The 26427-nt window shown below is 40.7% G+C and overlaps 2 protein-coding genes across 3 annotated transcripts in view; one reads left to right on the top strand and one right to left on the bottom strand.

The window, feature by feature from the left end:
* Window positions 1-1721: 1721 nt before the first annotated feature.
* Window positions 1722-15589, bottom strand: prr16 (proline rich 16). 2 transcript variants are annotated; one of them, XM_034691264.1, is made up of 3 exons: window positions 14788-15589; window positions 9799-10883; window positions 1722-3496 (listed from the first exon to the last, which is right to left on the bottom strand). In XM_034691264.1, exons 1-2 carry the CDS (start codon window positions 14920-14922, stop codon window positions 10020-10022), a joined length of 999 nt encoding a protein of 332 aa, XP_034547155.1. In that variant the 5' UTR covers window positions 14923-15589; the 3' UTR covers window positions 1722-3496; window positions 9799-10019. The 2 variants fall into 2 exon arrangements, with proteins under 2 accessions (XP_034547155.1, XP_034547156.1); XM_034691265.1 differs by lacking the exon at window positions 14788-15589 and adding an exon at window positions 12384-12477.
* A 2772-nt stretch (window positions 15590-18361) lies between these two features.
* hsd17b4 (hydroxysteroid (17-beta) dehydrogenase 4) overlaps window positions 18362-26427 on the top strand; it is a 35479-nt gene continuing 27413 nt past the window's right edge. The window contains exons 1-8 of the mRNA XM_034692895.1: window positions 18362-18527; window positions 18979-19032; window positions 20265-20372; window positions 21003-21062; window positions 21164-21185; window positions 21347-21393; window positions 21661-21745; window positions 24690-24877. Coding sequence (XP_034548786.1) covers window positions 18476-18527; window positions 18979-19032; window positions 20265-20372; window positions 21003-21062; window positions 21164-21185; window positions 21347-21393; window positions 21661-21745; window positions 24690-24877 — 616 coding nt within the window. The 5' untranslated portion in view covers window positions 18362-18475. The remainder of the gene's footprint in view (window positions 18528-18978; window positions 19033-20264; window positions 20373-21002; window positions 21063-21163; window positions 21186-21346; window positions 21394-21660; window positions 21746-24689; window positions 24878-26427) is intronic.

Below are 26427 nucleotides of genomic sequence, written 5' to 3'. Positions count from 1 at the left end.
AAACTGTCCAGTTCTAGGCCAACCACAGAGCGGGCCTTCTTTACCAGCTTGTTGAGCTTGCTGGCCTCACCTTACCTCACCTGGTTACACACTAATATAATACTGGTATTATTGTAATCATGTTTTACTATTACTGTATAGTGTTAACATAAAAGTAAGAATATATTAGTCATTAAATATGTATACATATTTGTGTAAAATATAATAATAGTTGCATAGGCCTTGTATAAATCAATAAAACCATACTTATGCACAAACCTACTGTTGCTCTCATTTAAAAAAAAAAAAAAAACTCCAAATAAGTGAAACATCAGTCGGAATTACAATAGATTGCTTTATGAAATGGGTATAGTTTATGCATGTGTGCATGTCTATACACGTCTTGCAGAAAATAGTGACTTATGGTATGTGCCAGTTAGAGCAGCGTGTAATTGAAGCTGTAAATATTGGATGTGGAGTAGAAGCTAGAATTTGTACTAAATGTCAAGGGTAAAGAAGCAGAACAGGTAAAACAAATAAGAGGACAACAAGTTGCAGAAAAGGACGATAGTATTTGATATTTAATAAGGGGTGATCTGCTTAATAGGACCACCCCTCACATCTGGTAATCAAAGAGTAAAAAGAGGTCTGCTCTATGTTTTTACCCCGAGGCTTGATGTTTCACGTATTTGCTCATACATAGCCTGATATTGATTTTGAATATATTTTTGCACCTTTTCCCCTCAATACAGCTTCACAGTGCATACTTAATGTTGTGTGAAACAAATGTGCTCACTAAAGCAGGTTGGATATGATTGAAAACACAACGGCTTGGCCCAAATGTCACAGACTCTATATATATTGTACTTTTCTTGAGAAGTTTAAGTCTGGTGTTGCAGAAAGTTTTGGAAAGTTTCGACAGCACAAATAAAATAGTTTGAAACCAACAACCAAACTTTTATGATGAGTTGAGACTTGCCGAAATACCACAATGTGCATGTGTTTCAGCTCATATAACAAGTATGTGCAGTGTGGTTATCTGGCTCTTTCGTCATGGAAGAATTTCCCTAATTCGTTGATTACATTACAAGCAAACACTTTGTTGCAGTTAATGCTGCTTTGGAAAAAATTAACATAAACAATAGTGCCAATATTAAAAACTAGCTGTGGTTGGATGGTTAAAAATACGTTTTTGGGACTGCTGCCTATTATGACCACACTTCCCTACTTTTCATGGCTCAAAGGTACCATGGTAGTGAGTCAAGCATGTACTTTCCCCAGCAGGTCTTCCAGTTCATGTGTGCGATCATAATCTCTGTCCTCCAGGCCATCACTGCCCTCTTCCTGTAACCCTGTCCTTCATTTTTATAGCACTGAATGGCTGCATTTGGCCTGTGTTATAAAGCCTGACAAGCCACTATGAATTCATTAAAATATCCTATCAAGGTCTTTAGCACCGGAAGCTCGCTATCTCATCAAACTAATCTTCAATTAACTGTTGCAGCTGCTGGGGCCTTTTAATGTATTTTTCTTTTCTGAACGGTTTGCTCACACTGCTCTTTTAGTAACTGTTATTAAGGGGGGGGCGTTTGCCGTTTAATTTTCTCTATCTGACACCCAGTTCAGAGCTGTTATATCTCCAAAGATTAACATTTAGAACGTACTTTATTATACAAAAAAAACCAAAAACGTATTGTTAATGAAACCATTAAGTTCATAAAATAAAAACAGGCACACAGACATCAAGTGTAAAGTATTTACTTCTCACAAGTTATTATCCAACAGTTTGTGGGCACACAACAAAATACCACTGACATTCCAGTCATCTTCAAAACTGATTCTTAATTAATTAAGTTTTTTTTAATAAAATCAGTTTCTGTGTCCAGTGAGAACAAAGAGGTGGAGTTTACAAGTGTGGTGCCTCCAGTTTGAATGTGGAGAGAGGCTGTGTGTATTTTTGGTTGTCTCCCATTATTCATTGATCCAAAAATAGCCTATGAAAATGTATTCAGCTACACAGATTTAAAATCTTCCTTCAATTTGGTTTCTTGATTTAATATTTTGTCTCTAGATTTGATCATTTATTTACTTTAAACACTTTACTGCCAATTATTCATTGCTCAGGGTCGTGTAAGAAAACTCAGGACATTTGCCAGGAAGTGACCCCAGAAACAACCTGACTGACATCATATGAGGAAATTAGAGCTACCAGCATGTTGGACCTTCAAACAGACAGCCTCTCCACAGAAATGCATAGAAAACACAGTGATGGCAGGACAAAGTGAAGAGTCAGTCATGCATTCATTCAGTCCCATGCCTCCTGTCTGATAAAGCACAACTAGGTATTTGGTTTACGCCTTTCATCCTCTTCACCCTGCAGTTTCTCTCACACAACAAAGCCCATTCTGCAGAATTTTACTAAAGTACTGAATACTTAAGCACTTACTTTTCATCCATACAAATGTCATCCCCTTACTTTTCATATAAATAACTCATCCGTATGCCCTGCTGAAAAGAAAGTACTTCTAAGGAATGTCAGCTTTCGTCAAAATACCTCTGTCATCCAACACAATATCAAAAATATCATCTCTTTAAATGTTAAAGTCTCTGTAGAAAAATGCCTGAAATATATAGATATCAAACATGTACATGTGTATTTGTATACAAAGAAAATTTGATGCAAATTATTACTTCTTCAAGGATCCTTTAAAGCTGTACCTACGCCACTGTAGTGTAATCTCTGCATGTTATTGTGAAAGTAAAACGTAGCTTGCATGTCCCCTGGTTGAGCACAACGATTTTGATGTATAATGGAGATAATGTCTGGACACAGATCAGTGAACACATCACCATTCATTTCAAACCATTAAGTCTTTCAAAAATACACTGTGATTGTGCGTATGGCACAATGTATTATTTTCTCCTTATCTGCAGTCCAGCAGAGCAGCATGATGCTCCCAGCCAGAGCTGGCAGGCTCTCCAGACCCAAACAATTACAATTCTTAAGAAGGCAAATTCCATTGGTTGAGTGGAGCTATTGATTTCCATCTGAGTATGCACAGAGCAAAAGACATCAATGAAATACTGGCTGACATCATTTCACCCCATCTTATACCTCTTCATCTGGACTCGCCTCTATACTTTTGATGATAGGGTTTTCAGCAGCATTCTAATGTTTAATTCAATTATTTCTCTGTAACAAAAATATCACCTCCACTGCTATAAATTCATGTATCTGTATGCTACTGCATACAACGACAGCCTCTTCTCTTTCCAAAGATTCACAGCAACAATGCTCTGGCACACAGCTCAGCCTTGAGGTTTTTCAGGGCTCAAAAGTTAAAATGTGAATAGATGATCTCCTGGTAGCTGAGAATTATGAACACTTCATATAGAAAAATAAAAAGGTTGACGCTTGATCTCAGCTCTGGGTCCCCCCTGCCCTCGATCAACCAGGGCCGAAAAGTGTATGAGACAAGCATCCCTTCTCCATGTATTTCAGGTATGTCAATGGGCCCTGCAGAAAAAAAAGAGGAGAAACATTAGTCAGTGTATCTGAATGTTCAGAGTGTAGACATCTGAAATAACAGACTCTGCACTGATAGTCAATTTTTAGAGAGCACAGTCAAAATGTATCAAGGTATCATTGCCCACACACAAGCACCCAGACACTTTTACGCAAGTCATGAAAAAGAACTGAACAGTCTGGCCCTCTATGGATTAAAAAAACACCACAGAGCCGTGTGTCCCTCCTTAAACAGCTGTCATCTTTTCAGTCAGGTCTAGAGTGGTTCAATGAGCAAAGGACCCCATCTGGGTCGTTGTGGCTCTTAATGTACAAATCCAATCGGGTTGTCAAGATGTTGTGTACCTTCCCTGTGTAAGGTGCAGCTGATGCCTCTAACTTTAAACTCCAAACAAGCATGAAATCTTCAGATTAAGTTTGCTTCACCCCAAAAGCCTTCAAAGTTGCACTGAGCCATCTTAAACCTTTTAACCACACACATGACTGCATGCCTTCTCCTTCCACTCTCATACACCTTTAAACACATGCACGTTCCCCTTTTACATTTAAATTTACGCATGCGAGCATGTACATACATTGTGACAGGGACATGCACACACATGCCCACACACTTTCCCATATTATGACTTTGCTTGAGTCACAGATAAAGATGAGGCAGTATCCATGCCCAGTGAGCGCCAGATCTATTTTTTATGCTCTGATGTTTGGAAACGTCGGTCATGTCTATTTTGTATTCTAATGAACTTTGCATACAATATCTCCATTACAGATGCTATCCCCCTGGCATGGGATGCCGCATTTATTTAGCGTTTATTTGTTTAACGCTCTCCCTGTAACGTTGTCATTTTCAATGCTCACAATGAAAGTTAGTGGATTGAGGGAAACTAAAATCGAAGTAAATGATGCATGCAGGATGGGGATGAGTGAGTAGACAACTGTGTCTCTTGGCAGACTATCATCACCAACAATCAGGCTGAGAAACAACAGCTAATTAATATTCTCTGGCAAATGTGTGTCTCACTCTGACACATTTATCAGGTTTCATTGCACACTATGCACTTGCCAGGTTGGAAAATGGGATTAAGACATTACAGTCAGTAGAAGCATAACAGGCACACACATGACTATTGTGTTATATCGACAACAAATCAGAGTAACAGGTTTACATTAACGAACTATCAGTCAGTTTCAGCAGATTTTGAATTAATTATGGAAGCAGCAGGTTTCCTTATTAACCCGATGAAATGAGGTGATGCGTCAGTGAGTGACGTCAGTTACATGTAAACACAAAAGCTGTAAGTAAAGGAGCTGGACACAATTTTTTTATTAGCCTGTGCACGACAACCCAGAGGAGATTTTTTCATTCCTAGGAGGTTGTTCATGATCTAGAAGTAAGAAATGATGGATACTGCAGATCTGTAAAGAAATAAGTCAGTGATTGATTAAGCATACAAATGAAAATGTTGCCAAAGGTGTTTGCTGTACAAAGTGCCAGATATGTTTTATTAATAGATAACCCACCTACATGTATATGGAGATACATGTGCATGGAGAGATTGTTATGCATACAGCTGCTTCAGAGTGGGAGTTAGCATCATCCAAGGGGAGAGGAAGAAAGAAATGAAGACAGAGTGTGAGAGAGAGAGAGAGAGAAAAAAGAGAGGGAGAGAAAGAAAGAGAGAAAGAGAGAGAGGTGGGCTATGAACTAGAGCTATGAGCTGTAGGGAGTAGGTCAGTACATTTGAGTCAGTCCTGACTCATGATGGAGGCGGTGAAGATCCACCTCCTCCCTGCCCATTACAACTTTATCCTGCAGCCTGGAGCACTGGAGCCCAGATAGCCATTACCAAAACAGAGAAGAACTCCTACACCCTGTGGTCAAAGGAGCACTGGTTTCTGTATTAGAGGAACAATCGGATAGCAAGTCATGGATTTAACAAACAATGAACCATATAACTGCATATTAGGGCCACATTTTTGCAGTGTGATCTTGTCAGCCAGTGTAAAAGCCAGAACAGTTTCTCTCGTTTCTCACTGAGGGAGCCAGTAATGCATGCATATTAGAGTTTTTTGGTTAAGTCATCCTTTTCTCACATTTGAGATGGCTGATGAAAAGTTTAAACTTATTCAACCTTAATGTGTAGGGATAAGTAAGATATGACAGGATACGACTTGACATTTTAATGTTTGAGCGCAACACTCATCACGAATGGGGCTGAAAACACCATACTTTTTCAGTACCCACCCAAATGTGTCATTAAAAAATCAAATATGCAGTACATGATTACTTATAGCTGACAGTGTCTGATCCAGCAGGTAAGAATTGAAATGTTCTTGATTTTTTAAAGACTATTTGCCTTTGTTTGAAAAGACAGCAGAAGAAAGACAAGAAAAATCTGGAAGAAGAGAGAGTAGATAATGGAGATGTTGTGAAAGGGGTTGAAATTGAAACCACGGCAGCTGCTACGACGAGGACATAACCTCTGTATATGAAGCCTGTGCTCTTCCAAATCTACTTAACTGTCCTGATTAAGAACAGCTTTCATGTAATAACTGAAAGTTCTTGTACAGCTGCTTCTGTTCAGATGGTTTTCAATATTTGAAAACTCTGGCATCTATTGTTAATTTCAAAAATCTATTCGGTTCCAAAACTCTCTTCCCTGCAAAAGGTTCCAAAAAAAGATTTGTTTGGCCCTGGAACTCAAACTCAGGCTCTGTATTAGCTTGAATGAAAAGAGTTTAGACAATACCCGAATGAGCACAGTGTTCACAAAATCTCAATAATACTGAAAAGCATTGCTGGGGTTGAAATGAGGAGATCTAAACAGGTACTGTAACATTTCAGAGAGGGCACCGACAAACACCAACATTAGCTATCAAAGCTTTTAAATCAACTTTGGGTCTCAGCTTTGAGTTGTAGCTTGTGCACTTTAGCAAGCTGCTTTCACTTCAGTGTTGGTGACTGGTGAACAAAATTCAATGAAATCTTGCAGACAGCAAATCCAACAGTAGGGAGTAAATAGAGAAGTGAAACGTAGACACAGACACACTTGGGTTTGGAAGATGACACTGATGTTGATATGTATGAATAAAAAAAAGTGGGTTATATGTAAATGGACTGTATTTATGTAGCGCTTTCTCTAGTCTTCTAACCCATTTGACTACTCGAAGCGCTTTAACATTGCATGTCACATTTGCCTAGTGGCTGTGGCTCAGTGGGTAGTCGGTAATCTATCAATTGGAATTCGATCCGAGTTTCTACAGTCGCGTGCTGATGTGTCCTTGCGCAAGGCACTGAACCCCAAATTGCTTCTGCTGTTGTTCAGTGGTGCGAATGTGTATGAATGAGACTAGCTCATACCAATGGTCCCTTACTATAGCAGCCTCTACCATCAGTGTGTGAATGTGGTGTGAATGGGTGAATGCGACAAGTAGTGTAAAAGCGCTTTGAGTCTAGAGACTAGATAAAAGTCCACACATTCACACCACATTCATATACTGATGGCAGAGGCTGCCCATAAGTATTAACTAATCACATTCACACAACTGGTGTGTGAACCACCAGTTCTGGGTTAAGCAACTTGCCAAAGGACACTTCAGAGGGAATGAGGCCCAAACCGCCCAATCCAACTGCACTACGGAGCCACAGCCATCCATTAACTGTATAATTAATGGACGTAGTATCGGTGATGTCACCCATCTATTTCTGAAGCCAATAGTTGGCGGGAGCCAAATTGGAAATGCTGAACTCAACCTAACTTCTGTCAAGCTAGTGTGAGGTAAAAAGGTGGGCTTTGAGCCTCCTAGCCAACCCTACCCGCCTGTCAATCAAGTCAGCTGTGCCTCTCATTATGGAAAACTGTTTACAGCCTGGTTCCAGGCTGTAAACAGTTTTCCATAATGAGAGGCACAGCTGTTTATTTCTGCTATAAAGGTCAGCTTTTTTGAACTGGTGTGTATGTGGTTTCTGGCACTTCTTGAGCCAGCCTCAAGCGGACATTAAAGAAACTGCAGTTCTCAACACTTGTGCATTGGTTTTAAGGCCCCCACCCTTATGTTGCACCATATTATTTACAAATTTGCATGACCTGAAAAGCTCTTTTTAAAATGAAAAATAAGACCATGCACAGAGAAAAGAGCAGCAAATGTAAAAAAGTAAACACCTTTACTTTTCAATGTGGTCAAACAATCAAGCAATACTAGGCCCACTGTGTCAATTTCCTTGGTTCATTGGATAGTGCACAGCAGCAAAAGCCCTCATGAGCTGTGTCTATTGATGATACTGGCTGCACTCCATTCTGTAGCACACTGCTCTGCTCAGATTCACTGTGTTTCTCTCTTTGTGTGTGCATGTGTGTGTGTGTGTGTGACTGACTGTGTGTAATCATGCTGCAGCCAGACTCATTTAGATCCATTAATACAAAGTAAATACAGGAAACGTTTTACACTGAAAGCAATCATCTAGAGGACAAACATAGCATCCCCATACAGCCTTAAGAAGCAAGGAACACAATACAGCCAAACCAGCATCAGCCTTCACTGCATTACAGTTCCTCTCTCTCTCTCTCTCTCTCTCTCTCTCTCTCTCTCTCTCTCTCTCTCTGCCTTTCCCCATCACCCTCTTGTCCCCCTCTCTCTCCCTCCATGCACCCAACTCTCTCACTCTTTCTCATTTTTCTCATGGCTGAATATCCGCTGATCCCTAATCCAGACGCCGATTTTAGATGTATAAGGCCAGTGGGGTCATGCGTTGGATTTAGTCATCAGTGAGTGCTATTTTATACCCTCATTTTCTCAGCCTGAACCCCTAAGCTTCTCATCCTAACAATGCCAAACACACACGAATTATAAATATGTGCTACGTGTACTGCACTAGTTCTTCCATCCCTCTCCCTTTCCTTCCTTCCTTACCTCCACTTTCCTCTTTTCTTTCTGTTTATCATCAGAAATATGTGCAGCAGCAGCAGCAGCAGCAGCTCAGAGCTTTTGTCAAAGCTAATGTTGGTACAAAGGCTATCTGAAGCAGTACTGTTATCTCTGGTTGTTTAATCCAGCTAATTAAGGGCATAGCTGGGAGGAAGGTGCTACTATTCTCATCTGACTACAGGGTATGCTGTCTTCCCAAGTCTGCCAAACTGACATGTGCTTTTACACACACCTTTGCACGCACACAGACACGTGCATAGTTGGACACTCGTTTTGAAGGATTTCAAATTTGCAGCTGCACACATGTCACACACACACAGACACACAGACACACACAGACACACACACACACACACACACATGCTTTATTAAATATGCTTCCTAATAAGAGCTAATAAAGGGGAGACTACTGATGGCTCATACAGACTGAGAAGGTATGATATTTCGTTGATTTATTATTCCCTTAAGGAAATGATGGCCGACATTTTTACAGCATGATTCTCTCCACTCATGAGCCTAATTGATGAGCTTACTGAGCTACTGTGCATTTACTCTCATACATAACAGTGAGTGATATGGTGGTTCTACAGGTAATGGGAATTGAATTGTTAAGCATGATTCATATGAGAAAATGACATGCAAGATCTTTAATTTACTGATTTGTAAAACCTATAACTGAATGGCAGTTTTCCCACACTTGAGTTCTCCATTGTGTCACCCTCCTCTCGTTTTTCACTTGTTCCTTCACACGTCAGCAAAACAGAATTGCAGAGACAAGAGCTGATGAAGTCGGTTAAAGTATGCGCCCACTTGACAGTCCCTCAGCACTAATTGTTCATCCCAGGAAGGTATAGATGTCACAACCTGTCTGCAGTGGCTTTTTTCATGTATATGTGTGAGTGGTGAAGAGTCACTTTTGAAGATGTAGGTGTCGGTGTCGGTGTAGGGGAAGATCTTTAGGGCTTTAGATGAAATCTAAGGGAAGCAGGTTTTCTTGTTTCATCCAGAAGGACATGAATAAATTAGAGGCTACTCTGAAATAACTTCCTAAATTTGAAACTCGTTAGCACCGAGAGCTACTAGACAGGCGCATACAATTTAGTTTAAGTGTTGTCAGCAGTCTCCCTGGAAGTCTTTCTAAGTCCCCAAACATTTTTCGACCAATGCTCATAGCCTACAAACATCACACTCTGAACACAAACGCCTACGAATGCACCCACAAATATAAACACATGTATAACCGGTACATAAACAAACTTGTATTCAGACGTACTCACAGATATGCGTCAACACACACATGCAATTCCTCTACTTCCTCCTTCCCCCCTCTCTCTGACAAACACAATCATATGTGCACAAACACTCACCGCTTCTTCCAGATCTCCCTGCGTACATCTCAGTGCCCATGGCGATGGCTTTCTCTCTGTTTCACCCACTTTATTCATCCTTTTGTTTCCTGTTTCCTAAATCTTCCTCTCTCTCTGCTTGGATAATCCAAAGTTCAACTGGAGTAGAAAGCGCTCATAAAGTAGAAAACACTATGAATGATTCAAGAATGTTTAAGTTAGACTGAACAAGCGGTTTGGCATCAAACCGTGGTAGTCGTCGATTTGCGCAGGATTGTTTTCTGGGGCTTGAGGGAAGGCGGGTGAGGAGGCACACAAGGCGGAGGAGTGTTTGTTGTCGGCGGGAAACTGTGGCTCATTGGGAGCCCGCCGTTTTCCAACATCAGTTCATGAGGAAGAGCATGAGGAGGAGGGGAGGAGGAAGAGCAGCAATGCAGTGGACTGAGTCTCAAGTCGTTCAGCTCGGCCTGTATGTGAAGTTCTGTGTTGTCTACGTCGTACTGGAGGTCACAGTCCGGACAGTAGCCGTGGTACTGGACCTTTTCGCTAAATCGCACACGCTCTCTTTCACGAGACTCTCTGCCGGGGGCCTTGGGACATTTGTTCTTTTCATGGCGGAGCAGAGGCATGGGTCTAGGTAATGTTGGAACAAGACCTGACTCAGGAATTCCGTCACTGGACATGAAACAAGGTGTGGAGGAGAATAAATCCCTGTTTGATTTCAACGGAAAAACGCTGCCATTCCTCATTACTGATCCGGCAGCCTTGGATATATTCCCTGATAACACTAACGTCGGATGAGGCAGATTCTTGGTGTTGTGTTCCTCGGCCCTCAGCGGGGTGAGTCTGGGTGGCGGTAAGGGAGGGTGGGGTTTCTTGAGGACAGTCAAGACTGTAGGAGGGTGAACAGGGGCAGGGGCGATGGGTGCAGGTATTTTGAAGATGCAGTCATCAGGGAAGAGCTTCATCTTCTCCAGGCTGGATGCGGTGGTGGTGGTGGTGGTGGAGCTCGAGCTGGAGTTGAGCGTGTCTGTCTTGGAGCTATCTGTCATCCCGTCTTCCTCCAGTTGCAGGTCGCCAGTCAGGGTATCGATGTCATGAACAACCTAGAGACAAGAAGAGGAAATGTCACTGTGACAGCAGAGGTCAGGAATAATAAACAATGTGCCATGAGGGGAAGAAATATATCCTACAACTATGTCAGACGATGAAAACACTGTGGCAGCAGGTGGCTGCAAAAAGAATGATGAAACTTGGATGGCAAAAAGAAGCAGCTGAAAAATCCTCTCTTGTTAGGAAACTGAACTGAACTGAGGAGTTGTATAGCATTTCAGGAAAAATACACTTTCATTTAAGGGTCTGATCAATGAGGTTTAAGGTAAAGTGAGATATCTCTATGACAACCAGGCCAGGGAGAGAAGAAATATCACAAAAATTTATGGGAACACCCATGAGCCTGCCAGACTCCCATGAGTCTGCCAGGCTCCGATTTAGGTGATATACTACAAAGAAGGAACCCAACCATATCCTGTAAGCCAAACTGTCAGTGATAATACAAAACCAGTGTCAAGAATTAATGAACAACGCACCCTCTGCATATAACAAAAGAGAGCAGCTGACAAGACAAACACAAGGGTTTACCAAACAAAGGAGAAGGCAGATATGAAAAATCTAGACTGTCAATCTGCTTGTGGAGGAATCCATCACAATGTGTGATATTCTACTAAATTACAACAGTGAGAGATTCTGAAGACTCAATAACGTATGGTTAAAGTCAAGCACAACTCTAAAACAGTCAGAGAGTGATTTATGTGACACTTGAGCGGATGCTATGTGAGCAAATGTTTCTAGGAGGTGTCGCAGTTCTAAACAACAGAGCAGGAAACAATTCATCATGGCATGAATGAATTCCAATAAAGAAACCTTGGTGTGTCAGAGAAGCAAAGAAAAGATTCTATAAAAGGAGCCGAAGAGTTGAGAAATCAAATCGGAAATCAGCTCTGTGGGTAACACATTATAAAAGAGCAAACAAAATCAGTTGCAGTGGTGCAGTAATTTACCCAGAGTGCCAGAGAGGGAAGGGAGAAAAGCATTAGAAATGCACTGTGACATAGCAAAGTGAATATTTTGGGGGAAGCAACGACCCAAAACAGAGAACAAGTTTAATATTTGAATGAATCTGCAAACTTGAACTGTAAGGTCATTTGCGAGTACAGCTCACTGCAGGCCATAAAATGGATAATAACAGAAAGTGTAATAAAGGGAAAACGGCAGAAAAGCTCTGCTCAGCGCCGTGGAGTTGATCACAAGATATTGTCTGAGGACGCTGTGTATACAGAAGATATTTAGATCCAAAGATACTTCCTTTGTCATCCAAGAGGAAATTTGTTTTCACAGCTTGCATAGGCACATATTAAAGAACTTTTGGAGGAGGAATTTGGTGTGTTGCCACTCTAAACGCAATAAGCAAGACTTGGAAGCATTGAAAGGAGACAGCAGCACCAGCTGAGGGAGTGCAAAGAGTGTGTACTGTACTGTTGCATACACTCTAAGAGTAAGTAAACAAACAAACTGGAGAACACGTTCTGTAAGGATATGATGCTTACCTCAATTTGATGCAATATCTATAAATGAAAATGCACCAATCTAAGGTCAACGAAGGCTGACAACAAACACATCCATGTACAGTTACTTAGAAAGTTAGCATACCATAGATTTATGACTGCAGGGCTAAAAAAATACACAAAAGTGTTTACATTTCACAAACAAACATAAAAGTTGGAACAAGCCAACTGGGATCCATTGGTAGAAGGGGTTTACTTTTAAAAAAAAAAGTGCATTTAACAAACACAATAGACATGGATCTCACTAAACTCTGCAGGGAAATAATAAATGAGAAAACTGATAAAATGTCTGTGTTCCACAGCCTTTCTGAGAGGCATATCCAAAAGCATTCCCTTTGGAGAAGTTTCCATTCCCTGGGTGGAGTTACTACTGCCTCCATGCCCAGAACTGAAGTGCAGTTGGACATTTTATTACTGGCTGCCTGACTAGAGAGGATCCAGCACTCAGTGAGCCCAAAGAATGTCTAATATAAGGTGAGCTGAGCACGCCTAAGCCCATTTTATCACAGCTGAAGAAACTGTTGGAATAACTGTGAGATAAAGTCCCCAGAAATAAGTTGATGTATCTCTCTTTACAGCCGTCATAAAATAATCATGACATGACAATGTTCTTATGTTCATTTTCTGAATCAGTAATGCCCTTTTCCAAGTATCCAGTACATTAGCCCACTTTAATGTACCACCGCTATGATCCAAGGGTTTGAATTGCATGTCTGAACAGTGGCTGGAGAATGAGGAGAGAGAGGTGTGGAGAGAAACAGGGGGCGAAAAGAAAGAGTGACTGAGAGGAAGAGATAAAGCAAAAGATAGAAGTCTTGGGGGAGATAGAGCAATGGAGCTAAACTCTCCATCCAGTCTTTAAATGGATAATTTGCGGGGACACACATGGACAGACAGTAAACACACACACACACACACACACACACACACACACACACAAGGTAATATCAGTGCTATCCCAGTGTGCAGCCTCTGCTGTAGGCCAGGCAGCGACAGTGTCTGTGCCAAGCATCTGGGCAGGGTCACTCCTCACAGCCAGGCTCGGTTCCAGCCCCGTCTGTGAGTTATAACAGATAACTGCATTTCAAATGGATTATTCCCTAAACACTGGCTTTGATAGTGGCCTTCCCTCGAGGTATGCATTTAGTGTGTGCGGTGTGAGGGGAAAAAAAGATCCCCTACACAACTTCCTGCATTTTAAAAAAGAGGGTAGATCACAGAAAATCACAATAGACATATTACACATCCTTCATGTTTCCATTTATCTCGGGTGCTCCCTGTGAGACATTGTGAATGGCTGTAAAACACAAAAGATGTCTAATTCAGAACAAGTTAAGAAAAATCAGAGATAAGAAAGCAGAGAGGCAGAAGGAGACAGATGCTGTGTCGACGAACCATCCATAATGTAAGAACCAGAGGCTGTAAGCAATAGGGTCTTATTAGAATGACAGCCTGTCATGTTTGGGTGAGACATGGAGCACAGGAGGCCAAATGCCTGGTGTGAGGCTGCTAGAGGAATGTAAACATAAAAACAGGTAAGACTGCAGGGTAGTACAACTGAGGTGGCAGCGTGGGGCTCTGTGATTGGCATGAGAGGAAACAGTGATTGGAGGCAAGCACTGCAACATGCGGTGAATAAATCTGAATTAACACAGTCAGAACCACTTGCTGTAAATAAATAAGAAACATCTATCTATAATCCCAGAATTCCTCAGAGTTCCCCATGATTCCCATTCAACACTCTCGTCTCAGCAACACTAAGATTTGAATCTGACAGCTCTGAGAGTTTTGATCTGAAGGATTCGGTGGAGAGACGAGGAAAAGCCAGCAGACAACAAGAGATAAAGATTGGATGAAGATGAGTGGCTGTGATAAATGCAGACATGTGGTGAAAAACAAAGGGAGATGAAGATAAAGAGAGAGCCACCACCAGAGATTGAGAGAGATGAAAAGTGAAAAGGAAAGACAACTGTTCTATTAATTCACAGCAAACAACAGTCAGCATTAAGATGATGAAATGCGATGCAAAAGTGCCTTCCTGGATGAACCAACTTGTCCATGAAATATTAATTGTGATTACATTTTTCTCACTTCCATTGAACCCCGTATGAGTCAGGTTGAAGAGGCTGTCCTGTCATTTCACACCCCACATCCTCCTGTGCCAAATGTCTCTCATGTTGGAGATAATGATCACATACATTATGGGGCAGGGGAGGTGCATGTCTGTAAGTGTGTGAGACTGAGTATGTGTGCTGTCATAGCCTTTTCCAGGCCCCATATAGGTGGCTGCCAGCCTCCCATGTCTACTCAGACAAGGTTGCATAGAAAGAGCATGTAGAAATAACACAAAACATGTGCTTATAAGCAGTGTTTCCTGTTCATTTACCTCTTTCAGCTCTTTGGCTACATCCTTAAGGTCTCCCAGGATGGTTTCCAAATTCTCCACGATTGTCTTGATCTCCTTTTTCACTTGTACTTTGGAGACTACTCCTTCAGCCTCTGCATTTGGTGTCCCTGACATTCTTCAGTTTATGGCACAATCTATATCGTGAAGGATCTAAAGTCAAATCCTTTGGTTGCCACGCTGCCACTTTGCCAACGCATTATTTTAGTCCTCCGTTTCCCTTCACTTTTGCTCCTACATCACGGCCAGGACGGAGTGAAGTGGCGTCGGGCAGTGTTCTATATCTACCACTAGGCATGCGCAATAGAGCGTAACACGGAAAATAACGCTTATGTCAAAATATTGTATCATACTGTCTCCGAAACGGGCGCGCGTCCACAGGTTTGCACACCTTTACACCCTCATGTCCAACAACAAAATATGACGTGCCACGAATATCCTTCACGTCGAGGGAGCGCTAAATTCAACATTTTGAAAGAAAAATGTTTGACACATATGCGTAGAAAATGTGTCAGCAAGAGTAAATAAGAAGAAAAATCACGAAGAAGGAAAACAGAGTAAACAGGCAGTTATCCACAGCGTTACACCGCCGGTCGTTATTGAAATGGTCCATAATCCTCCGGCATCGAGAAAATTTTAATGCACTCCATTTTTTTCCTTAAATAAATGGTTCGGGTAATGATACACACCGGAAAGCCGCCAGGTAATGACACCCCAGGGGCACTCTCCGAAAAACACCCCGTCAGTTTCATCCTGTCTCCATCGCAGCCTCCTTGGAGAGTCTGAACCAACGTCCGGCGGGCGCAGAGGATGCTTTCTCTCCCTCTCTCTCTCTCTCTCTCTCTCTCTCTCTCCCTCCCTCCCTCCCTCCCTGTCTCACTTATTGCGCGGCTGCTGCTCTTTTGTTGCTATTTGATCACACGCGTACTCCGCGGTTGGAGAGGTCTCCAGGTTATTGGTTTCAAGACGTTTTGTTGTGCTATAATCTTAATAACACCCCCCCACTAGCTTGTAGGTCTATTTATAGCACTGAATGAGAATTACATCTGCTTCTTAAAGCCTGACCAAAACATACTTTGTTTACTTTGACAATCTTCAACAAAATCGTGTCAGTGAAACGAGCATCCACTTTCTCACCACTTTTTTTTTTTTAGCCAGATAATTGCTGAATACTTCACAGAAACATGGTGCAAAATTTCAATGAAGTCTTTTCTGTGCAGACAAATGCTGCAAGGTGATACAGCAAAAAAACCCCAAAAAAACAGTAACAATTCTTTCAGTTGCATCTTAGTGCAGGGGTTCCCAAACTTTTCAGCCCGCGACCCCCAAAATATAGGTGCCAAAGACTTGTGAGCCCCACTGTTCTTCAAAGTGATGTAATGTGGTTTAATTTAGCTGGTCTGCAGATAGTTAGCATACATGAGCATGCTGATATGTTCCTTGATGCTAATTAACTGTTTACTTACCCTAAACTTAGGAGTCATCTGGCAAATAGAAAGGCAGAAAACTAATTACACTTTATATTTTCAAGGTTTTATTTCAAGTTGACCTACTATTTTTGTTGATATTCTTTAATATAATGGGTAAAATGTACTATTTTTAGATAACTAAAATAAATAAATTTGGAAGACATCTCAGGACCCCCCATTTGTGTATAGCGACCCCTTGACCCACACTTTGGGAACCCCTTTCTTAGTGTGCATCTAGAAGAGGCCTATCACGAATATAAGCCTGCCTTCTCTGTGTTCATGTGCAGCCCAATTTACATTTACTTACCATGTTGAACACGCTGGGATTTTCAGCAGACATTTTCAGCCATAATATGAACTTTAACTAAATGACATGATGGACCATGTGACAACCCTCCCACTCTGCCTGCATGTCTTGATTGTTTCAGTCACTCAGCCATGTGTTTTTCTCATGCTTGTAGGTTATCTGGAGATGGCGTGTGGGTGGAGCTGGGAGGGGTAGTCTGATTTACCTGCCCAGCGTGGTGGGGCCTTCAGAAGGGATAAAATGGAGGCCTGCCTCTCTGAGCTGTCATCCCCCTGTCATTCATCATTCAACTTAAAAAGGACTTCCACCCACTGAACCCTCCATAACCCAGTAACCTCTGCCCGTCCACTGATACCACACATCATGCACACACGCATATACACAGTACACTTTATACATGAAACACACATACATTAACAAACATTTATTTTTATTTGGTTAATTTATTTTATTTTCCCTAGTTCCTCTTTCTCTATTTTCTATATTGACATAGAGTGGTCTAGACCTCCTATGTTTGTAAAAGAGTCTTGAGATTTTGTTGTGATTTGGCGCTATACAAATAAAGATTGATTGATTGATTGATTGATATTTTCTTTATTTCCTTAACTTTTTTGGTGCCTTGGTCTAGTGACCTCTTGCCTCTTGAGTCCTTTGCCTCCCTCCACCTCCTTCCATGGCAGCTGAGATCCATCTATGGATAGAAATGGGTGTACAACCCCATACACCAGGCCCAAGTATCACCTTGCCTTGCCTGTCACTCTCTCAGCTGGGCTTGCTACTCCTTCCTCATCCTGGCCTTGTTTGGTTTGGAGCATGCATCACCACCATCACACAACACTTTCACTCATCCAAACATTTTAGACATGACTGATTATTCACATACTGATATATCACAGTTATTTGATGAGTTTGATTATGTAAGTTAAATAAATAATACCTTTGAATACTTTATTTGTGTGTGGCCTCCCTTCTTGTTACCAGCCTTGATCCAGGTGGTAACAATCACATACACCCTGTAGAAAAGGAATATATAGCCCAGCTGTTACAATACAATACAATTATGCAAAATATTGGTCTCACCTGTAAATCTGCTTTATAATTCACAATAAGACCTGAAAAAGAGCATAATCATTACCTCAACCAATGAAGGAAATATAGGTCTTTGCTGGGTACACAATCTACTTGTATTTGTTGACTGTAGATTAATGATAAACTAGATACAGTGATGCTTTAGATACATCTACCTCAAAAAGACATGGTGGTATGGTATTTTGAGAGGCTTCAACACATGCCCAGAAGCTTAACAGAATCCCAGAACGTCGTTAAAGAATGATGTGTATTGATTATGTCCCAGGGGAAGAAAATTAAAGACAAGGAAACCACTGCAAGGTTTGAGAACAACTAAACCACTGCTCGTCCAAAGTTGTTTATTTAGACATTGAGAAACGTGTATTTTTTAAAAGTATTTTTCAATGAATAATAAAAAAGTATGACCTAATTGTCATCAAGTGTATATATTTTTTTTGTATTTATTTTATTTTTCAGTTTTTAATGCAAAATCAGAGCATTTTCTAACCATATTTAAAGTCATTCAAACTGAGACTTTCAATTTTTTTGTGTGTGTGAGTATGAATTGGGTGATTTGCAGAAATATTCTAAAACTTTTTGTAGTGCATCTCTCTCATGGACAGCACACACACCGCCTGTGACGATAATGCAGGGGGGAGGGGTCATTCTAGTTTCATCGTTCCTGATTGGCCACCGTCGAGCCCGCCCCCTTGTTAGTGCGGAAGTGGAACTTCTGGAAGTTCACCCTGCTGTATCAGGACGCTGGTGTTGGTCTTTCGCCTCCTTGCCATTAGTGTGCAGAAATAGAGAATAACATCTCACAGGAATGGCTTTGTCTTTCGAGGGAAGAGTCGTTCTCGTCACTGGGGCCGGAGGAGGTAAATATCACCGTATAAAAACAAGTCCACGTTATCGGAGCTGTCATTGCTGCTAACTATCCTTGCATGTAAATACGTTTTGAAACGCTAGCTCATCATGCTAATGTGTTATTTTCACAGGTTTTATTTGTTTGACGAGCCTATGTATTACAAAGTAACAGTTCAGATGAGTGTTTTTCGGGTTGCTAACATAGGCGAAACAGATGCAAGTCACAGTGCGTAAAAGTAAACAATTTGGTCCATAATATCCTTTAAAACTTTCAGGAAACACTGACAGTTGTTGTTAGCACAATGATTTGATTCCAATGGATACAGATTTTGTATAATCGTGTTATTCGATGCACATAGGAGCAAAGTGCATGTAGCGCAATGGTTTACAATCATGGTAAGTGTGTGAAAGGGCACACCAAGTATCCTTGAACATTGTACTAATCTGTGTTTCTCTCTGCAGGCCTCGGCAAAGAATATGCACTGGCTTTTGCTGAAAGGGGTGCCTCAGTTGTAGGTAAACAGCTAATCTCTAATTTATACCTAATGTTTTGAACAGACATCGTGGAGAGAATTGGGTTGACACAGCACACTTTGATCCTAGGGACATGATGAAATTCAGATGAAATACCTGTTAAAGGCAACCCTTATACCCTCATTTCTTTTGCTTTGGAGGTCAGATGTTTCAGTGTTTGTTTGCCCTGTAGGATTTCAGATTTCCCCCCTGAGTTGTTCTGGACCGGACGTTAGTTTCACGATAATCATCTTTTAAAAAATCATACTTTAGCTATCTGCATTAAGTGTTAGTTCTTTTAACATAGCTTGCTATAGCACAACAGTACATATATCATTTAGAGACGAGCTGCATAGTTGCTTTTCTTGAATGTGAAGTTAGAGTATGAGCTAAACCCTGCAGATGCCTGCACCTGCATGGCTCACAGTAAGACATGACATGTCTTCATTTGGATAAAAGTAGGGATGCAAGTATCAGATACATAGGCTTTTCATTTGCATATATCATGATCTTATTAAGAAGATGGGTATTGGCCTTGACATGCCCAATAAACAATCAATCAGCCTCAAAATACAAATAAACAATATTAATAGTCATACTCAAAATACACAATTTCTGCTTCCACTTACATTCATTAGGTCACAGTGGGTGACAGACAGTCACAGGAATGCCATATCTCTAGTTCAGTTTATTTTATATTTTATTTAACCAGATAAAAGACCCATTGAGATCGAGACCTCTTTCACAAGGGTGACCTGGCCAAGAGAGGCAGCAACACACATCATAGTAAACAAAACAGACAGATAACACGACAACAAACATTAAAATATAAAATACAAGTTTCTCAATGACATGGGTTTTACACAGTGATTCAGAAAGACCTTGAATTTGGGGCTACAATATATCAACTTTATATCTGCAGAGATACCCTGAAATGAGCTATCAAATCTTTATTGGGGGAGAAAATTTAAATCAATGCATCTATAGATAAATTAAACCATAAAAAAAGTCCAATAAATTTCCTGTAACTGTTTTGAAACTGCACAGTCTCAGATGCAGGCATAAACATTTGCCATCCCCAAAATAATAGCTTCCCCTGCTGCCTGGACCCAATGTGCCCTTGAACTCTGACAAGGAATCAGCTTAGCTAGACTCTTCTCTTTACCTAATCAGTTGTGGAGAATTGCAGAACTCACCCCATTATTGCTAATCTTTTTCTTCTTGTTGCAATAAAGTGAATGACCTTGGGGCAGACACTAAAGGGGGCGGAAAGAGTTCTGCAGCTGCTGATAAGGTGGTGGAGGAGATAAGAGCGAAGGGAGGCAAGGCTGTGGCAAACTATGGTGAGAAGTTTGGATTAGTAATCTTGTCTGATGTTTTCACTTGTTGTCTGTGGCACGTCATTATCTCTGTTTTTCTTAGTCTTGCTTACTTTTGAGAAATTAGTGATTGTAATTGTGGGCTTAAACAATATTGATTTCTGTCAGCCTGCCAAGCTCACTGATAAAGCTGTTGGCGGGTGTTGAGAACTTCTTTATCATGGTGCATCTCACATAAATACACACAAAAATAAACCTTGTTGAAACAACCAAAGAGAGGAGAGCACATTGATCAATGTGATTGACAGGTGTTTTTGAAAATAGCTGACATTAGTGCCAGAAATCCCAAACAATGTAACTTTGAAAAGATGACTAATCACATCTCACTACTCATCGTTGTGTTGTTCCTGATAAAACTTTCTCATATGCCTCTCAACCTCCCAGTTATATAACTGATATCACATAGACTCCTTACATTGTTTTTATCTGTAAACCTGAATGCAATAAAGAACATCCTTGCCAGGAATTGGAGCTAAAAGCACATAGATACAGAATTCTGGCAGCTCAGTTAAGCCAACTCATTTAAGATGTGTGACTCATCAAGTGCAAGAAGCTCACAACATATTTTTGACTGTTTCTTTTCTGCTTATATAGATTCTGTAGAGGATGGAGAAAAACTGATCCAAACAGCACTGGATACATTTGGAAGAATAGGTCAGTACGTCAACGTCTTGCATCAATATATTATCTCTACTAAATGTTATTACTACTATTTCAACAAGTAATACAAATTAATCCTGTGATTTTTCTTCTAGATATTGTTGTAAACAATGCTGGGTAAGTCTTTTCACTGTTAATTAAAAACTTCCTGCTGCTTCTGAATTTATGTGTAACGTGACATTTTGATTGCCGTCGGAATATAAACACCGAAAGATAATTTAAAGTTTTGCCTCAAAGACTGAAAAGACTAAAACTCTGCCGTGTTTTTCTCTGCCAAGGATTCTTCGTGACAGATCGTTTGCCAGGACGAGTGATTTGGACTGGGGTAAATCAATTATTTCTGATGTTTACATTCACTTCATTCTCATTTATTCCCACTATGTAAAGGGTCATCCAATATCGTCACATTACTCCCTTTTATTTGGCTCACCTCATTATCTCCATAGCAGTATATAGCAGGAGAAGAAAGTGTGTTTGTTTTCCATGTACCTTATGTCTACAACAACAGATTGTCTGTGTGGGAGTTTGAGAATCTACTGGAAGCACAATCTTCCACAACGCTCTAATGCATTGTGTTGCTTCTCTCTTACAGACCTGATTCACAGAGTGCACTTGAGAGGATCCTTCTTGGTGACTCGAGCGGCCTGGAATCACATGAAAAACCAAAAGTTTGGCAGGTGAGAGCAGCTATTTAGGTAGATAAAACCCTGCTGTCCTGATACGTGGGTTGGATTTGTTTTTTATAACAGTAATGTCTCAGCAGACACTGTTTCAGGCCTGTAATCGATAGGATATCAGTATTCTGCGTTGTAAGGCATGATTCAGACTTGAAATTAAGTACCAAAGATAGTTAAAAAGATTTTTATGAGCCCTACTTTAAGTAGGCTCTTGAGAACAGACACTTGGGGTAATGGGTATATAAAGCATGTCTGCCCTCACATAATGATGCTCATATTCTGACTCTGATTTTGGTCACTTGATACCCCTTAATATTTCTGGCTCCAATGGTTTCAAGGTGTGCTGAGAAAAAAATCTCCATACTTCTTAAAGCCCAAGACAGCAAATCTGATTTGATTATTCAAATCACCAACAAATGAAGGGAAATTAGTTAATTTTGTTATTCTGCACTTCAGTTTTATCTCTTAAATATTTTAGAATTGAATTAATTAATCTCTCCAAAAAAGTTGCAAATACGTCTGAAGGTCTGATGTTATTCCTTCATCTGTGCCATATGGATGAGTTATTCATCCTCTGCCTACTGCTGGAGGTGTTAAGGCACTCGTCCTGGAGTTTTCATCTCTGTAGAGGCTTATTCAATGAAAATTGTCTAGTTGATACTTTCTATTGGCTTTAAGAAGTGAGGATGTTTAATGTGAGCAGATGTATTTTAAAGAGAAATCAGTGACTCATTAAGGGTCATAAAAACATTGTTGTCTCAAACAAACATCCATCATGGTTTTAGCAACCAGGTTTTCTTAACCGGCCCTTTTAGTTCAAACATCCCAAACATCTTTTTATCCAATGCATCTAATTGTCCTTATGATGTCTGCATGCTGAAGCTGAACCGAAATCCTGAGCCTCGACTGCTAACATAAGAGAATGGGGTGTGTGTGGTGGAAAGGTCCATTGAGGTTTGCATGTTTTGAATTGTAATTTGTAGAAGAAGGTCACACGACCAGCTCTGCTCCCATGTTACTGCAGGTAACAGATGCCCTTCACAAGAGCACACACGGGGCTCTGCATGAATGGAAGAGGACAATAGTTCATTAGCACTGTGGTTTGGTGTGTTTTGCATTTCATATTTGTATACTCATTATTTTCATGTTCATGTTGTATTTTCATGAAAAAGAGTTTGTAACTTTTAAAATATGGACACATTTTGATGTAAGGTATGTATTTTGAGCAGGTCAAATGAGACAGGAATCATTAAGGTTTTAAGTTAGTTCTCTTAAACCTTTATTTGATCACTTAACTTTTCGGTGCAGGGACTGTAACCACTTTACATATCTAATATAGTGGTTTTTATATTGCCCTTTTACTGGCCACATTTGTGTCTGATCACCATCCCGTCACGTCTGTCCAATTCTCCAGAACATGATAGCACAGCACAGCACTGCCTGGAAGTGATTTCATTACATCTGGCACAGACTCACCTTTGGACTCCAGGATGAAATGGTTAGAATTTAGTGATGAAAGGTCCAAGGCCACTGTGATCTTTTATAAAAAAATGTTTTTGCCATAACCATACAATTAACACGCTAGTTAAAACACAATTTCACACAAATCTCTAGGATACAATAATGACAAAAGGACTTTTTTGAACCCAGAAGATCAAACGATTATTCCAGGTTATTCTGTGAACAAGGTCTTTCATTTTTGTGTGTTTACTCTGATCTGAGCATTAAAATTGAATGTGGGTTCAAGGCTGCAAACCACAACAGTATCACAGAGACTGAGACAGCGTAGTTTATTTTTTTTGCATTTTAGGTTTTGCAAATAAATTCAACCTCATACCTCAAGTTGGACTTCTTGCAGACTGTTTCCTCATGCTCAAGGAGGGAAGTGAAAGAAAGCACCAGGACTTAGGTTAGTCATGTGACAACATTTAGCCTTTAGTTTTAGAGATCCCAGTTCAAGCAGCTCAGGTTACAGGATGAATTGCATTGGACCTAGATCCAGTTGGTAAGTCTTCCCTGCCATTTTGAGATGTGTTCATTAGCATCCCTCCCACATCTGTACAGTTGCACTTGTTACACACAGGCAGGTTTCCATCTCTGTGGGCAGCTAGCCTAACAAAAGAGATGGTGCATTTAGAGTTAAAACCACGACAATGAGAAATGTAATTAGTCATATTTATGTCGGGAATCTCAACAAGACTTGTCAAGTATATGGATAAAGCTATGTGAACACATAGTGCAACACACAGTTACAGATCTGTAGCAGCAGCCATATGCACAGAAAAACAGTCTATGTTTGCTGTTGCTCTTTTATATGGCAGCATTTCATTATATGATCCTCTGTAAAGATTGAAAGTTGTAAAAGATTTGTAGCACTACTTGACAGTGTGAAAGGCTCCTGCAGTAATTGTGTCACAGACCACTGTGCACAAAGGTTGTTGATTTGAAAAATATTCTGTCATTGCCGGTCCCCTTATGGTTCTATTGTTGTGTGCTTTGGTATGGATCAGTGCTCTCTGATGACCAGCGACTCAGTGTGTTTCAGATGTCTTCAACAGTTAACGTAGCGTTTTAACCTCATTACTTTTGCTTGACTGAATTGAACTGTTTGCGTGAGATTACTGGCAAAAGTGTATGTGTATGACTATGTGCCTGCTGTGCATACAGGCGTTCATCCCTGCATATAGCCTGTGCTCGCAGTCCCTCAAACAAATGTACTTTGTAGTTCTGTATCTGTGATAAAGCAGTTGTGTGTGTCTTTATGTGTGTGTATGGGTTAGCATGACTAGCTGCTTACATTCACATACTTCTGTGTGTTTATGCATGCATGAAAGTGTGTACCACTTTGTGAGGTCATGAGTGTTTGTTAGGGGCAGTCTGTGTGTCCCGTTACTCTGCAGCGATATCTGTCGCTTACTTTTTGCCTCGGGTTATCTTTGTCCAGAATCATCATGACAGCTTCAGCCGCAGGCATCTATGGTAACTTCGGCCAGGCCAACTACAGCGCTGCCAAGCTGGGCATGCTGGGCCTTTCAAACACCTTGGCCATTGAGGGGAGGAAGAACAACATCCACTGCAACACTATTGCTCCTGTAGCTGGGTCGCGCCTCACAGAGACGGTCATGCCCCCAGGTAGGCAGAGAGATAAAAAAAAATGCTTGATTGCATGCAGTTGGTCTGTATAATTTATACTGTATGACACTCTGCTTGGCATGGGGGTGCACATGCACTCACACATGCATGACCAAAATAAACAAATAGATTTTAACCACTTTTTTTTTTAGAACACCTGCATAATGTTATGCTCATGTAATGTTGATTTACAAACTCTGGAGCAGCAGCACTCCCATTTGACATGGACATTTGTCATATAATATTCAAGAACTGTGTTCTTCTTTTTTTTGCTGTTTCAATATCCATGATGAAACCCTGCACCCTTTCGGCGCTTTAGAAGTTTTAATGTGTCAGCCCTCGATTTTAACAGGCGGTCCTGGCCCCCTAATTTTACTGTAGGTGTTAGCTGAGATTCCAGATATTAAAGAAATGTGAGTAGGCATGCTAATGACGCATTTATATCTCTCATGGTAAAGATATATGCAGTATTTGTTGCCAACAGTGACCACCACGGATTATAGTTCCAACAGAGCCCATAAAATAGAATCTTCTCATTGAAGCCTGTGTTTTCAAAGAATTTAATGTTCCCATACAGGGAAGCAATGTTTTTCCTATCCAGCAAACTGAGCATCTTTACATTCCTTCCTACACATCCTGAGCATACTGTGCATGCCTTGTGACTGCAGAGCAGCTAACTGACAGGGCTATTAAGTGACAGATTAAAGGAATGGTGCTGTTGTCCTGCCATGCTGGTCTAACCGTAGCATCTGTCACGCTGCATGGTGCCAACTGTCACAGGATGACTTCACCTCAGTAAATGACTCGGTTCCATATGTTGGCTTTCACTGACTCAGGCTTTTTGAAAAAACAAACAACAAATATCCTCCTGCTGAACGTTGCAAACTGCAGGGAAACAGAATGCTTTCCATTCTGCTACCACTTGGTTTTTGATTTTTACAAAGATACAGACCAGATCACCTCAAACTGATTATGATCTGTTTCTGTGCTTTCTGGCATTCAAAGGCTCTTCTGTTTCTGCTTCACTTAACACTGATCATGTTAAGTGCATGTTTTGTGATATTTGTCCAGTCTATCTGAAGATTTTGGACTGAATCACATAGATTAGTCTGTGGTCAATTCAAATGATGGGACTTAAAAAAATCAAATATACTCAACGTGTTTTGATAAACAAAAAGCAGCATGATATCAAAGCTTGTAATTTCATCATGCATGGCTCATTTATGAATACCACAAAGCTGTGCAGAAAGTGGGTTGATATAAACAAGTGCTCTTGTTCCTTTTTTCCAATAAACAGCATCTTGTATTTGATGTCTGTTTGCTCTGTGGTAAGAGGGCAAGTGCCCCAGGCCTGTGTAATGTCTCAGAGCATGCTCTCGTAGTATTTTCTAAATGAGCACAATGAAGAGTCGCAGCATTATTTCCACAACACACTAACTACCAAGCAGAGACGGTGAAGCAGAAGCACCCCTCTGCTGTTTAGGTCAGTTGTATAACAGATGTGCAATAAAAAGAAGCTCTGCTGTTCTTTATGAGTTCCTGTTTCATTT

The sequence above is a fragment of the Notolabrus celidotus genome, chromosome 9 (genome assembly GCF_009762535.1).
Source record: "Notolabrus celidotus isolate fNotCel1 chromosome 9, fNotCel1.pri, whole genome shotgun sequence".
In the NCBI taxonomy this organism is placed as follows: domain Eukaryota; kingdom Metazoa; phylum Chordata; class Actinopteri; order Labriformes; family Labridae; genus Notolabrus; species Notolabrus celidotus.
Note: the sequence above shows the minus strand (reverse complement) of the source record. Positions and strands in the feature narration are given on the sequence as shown.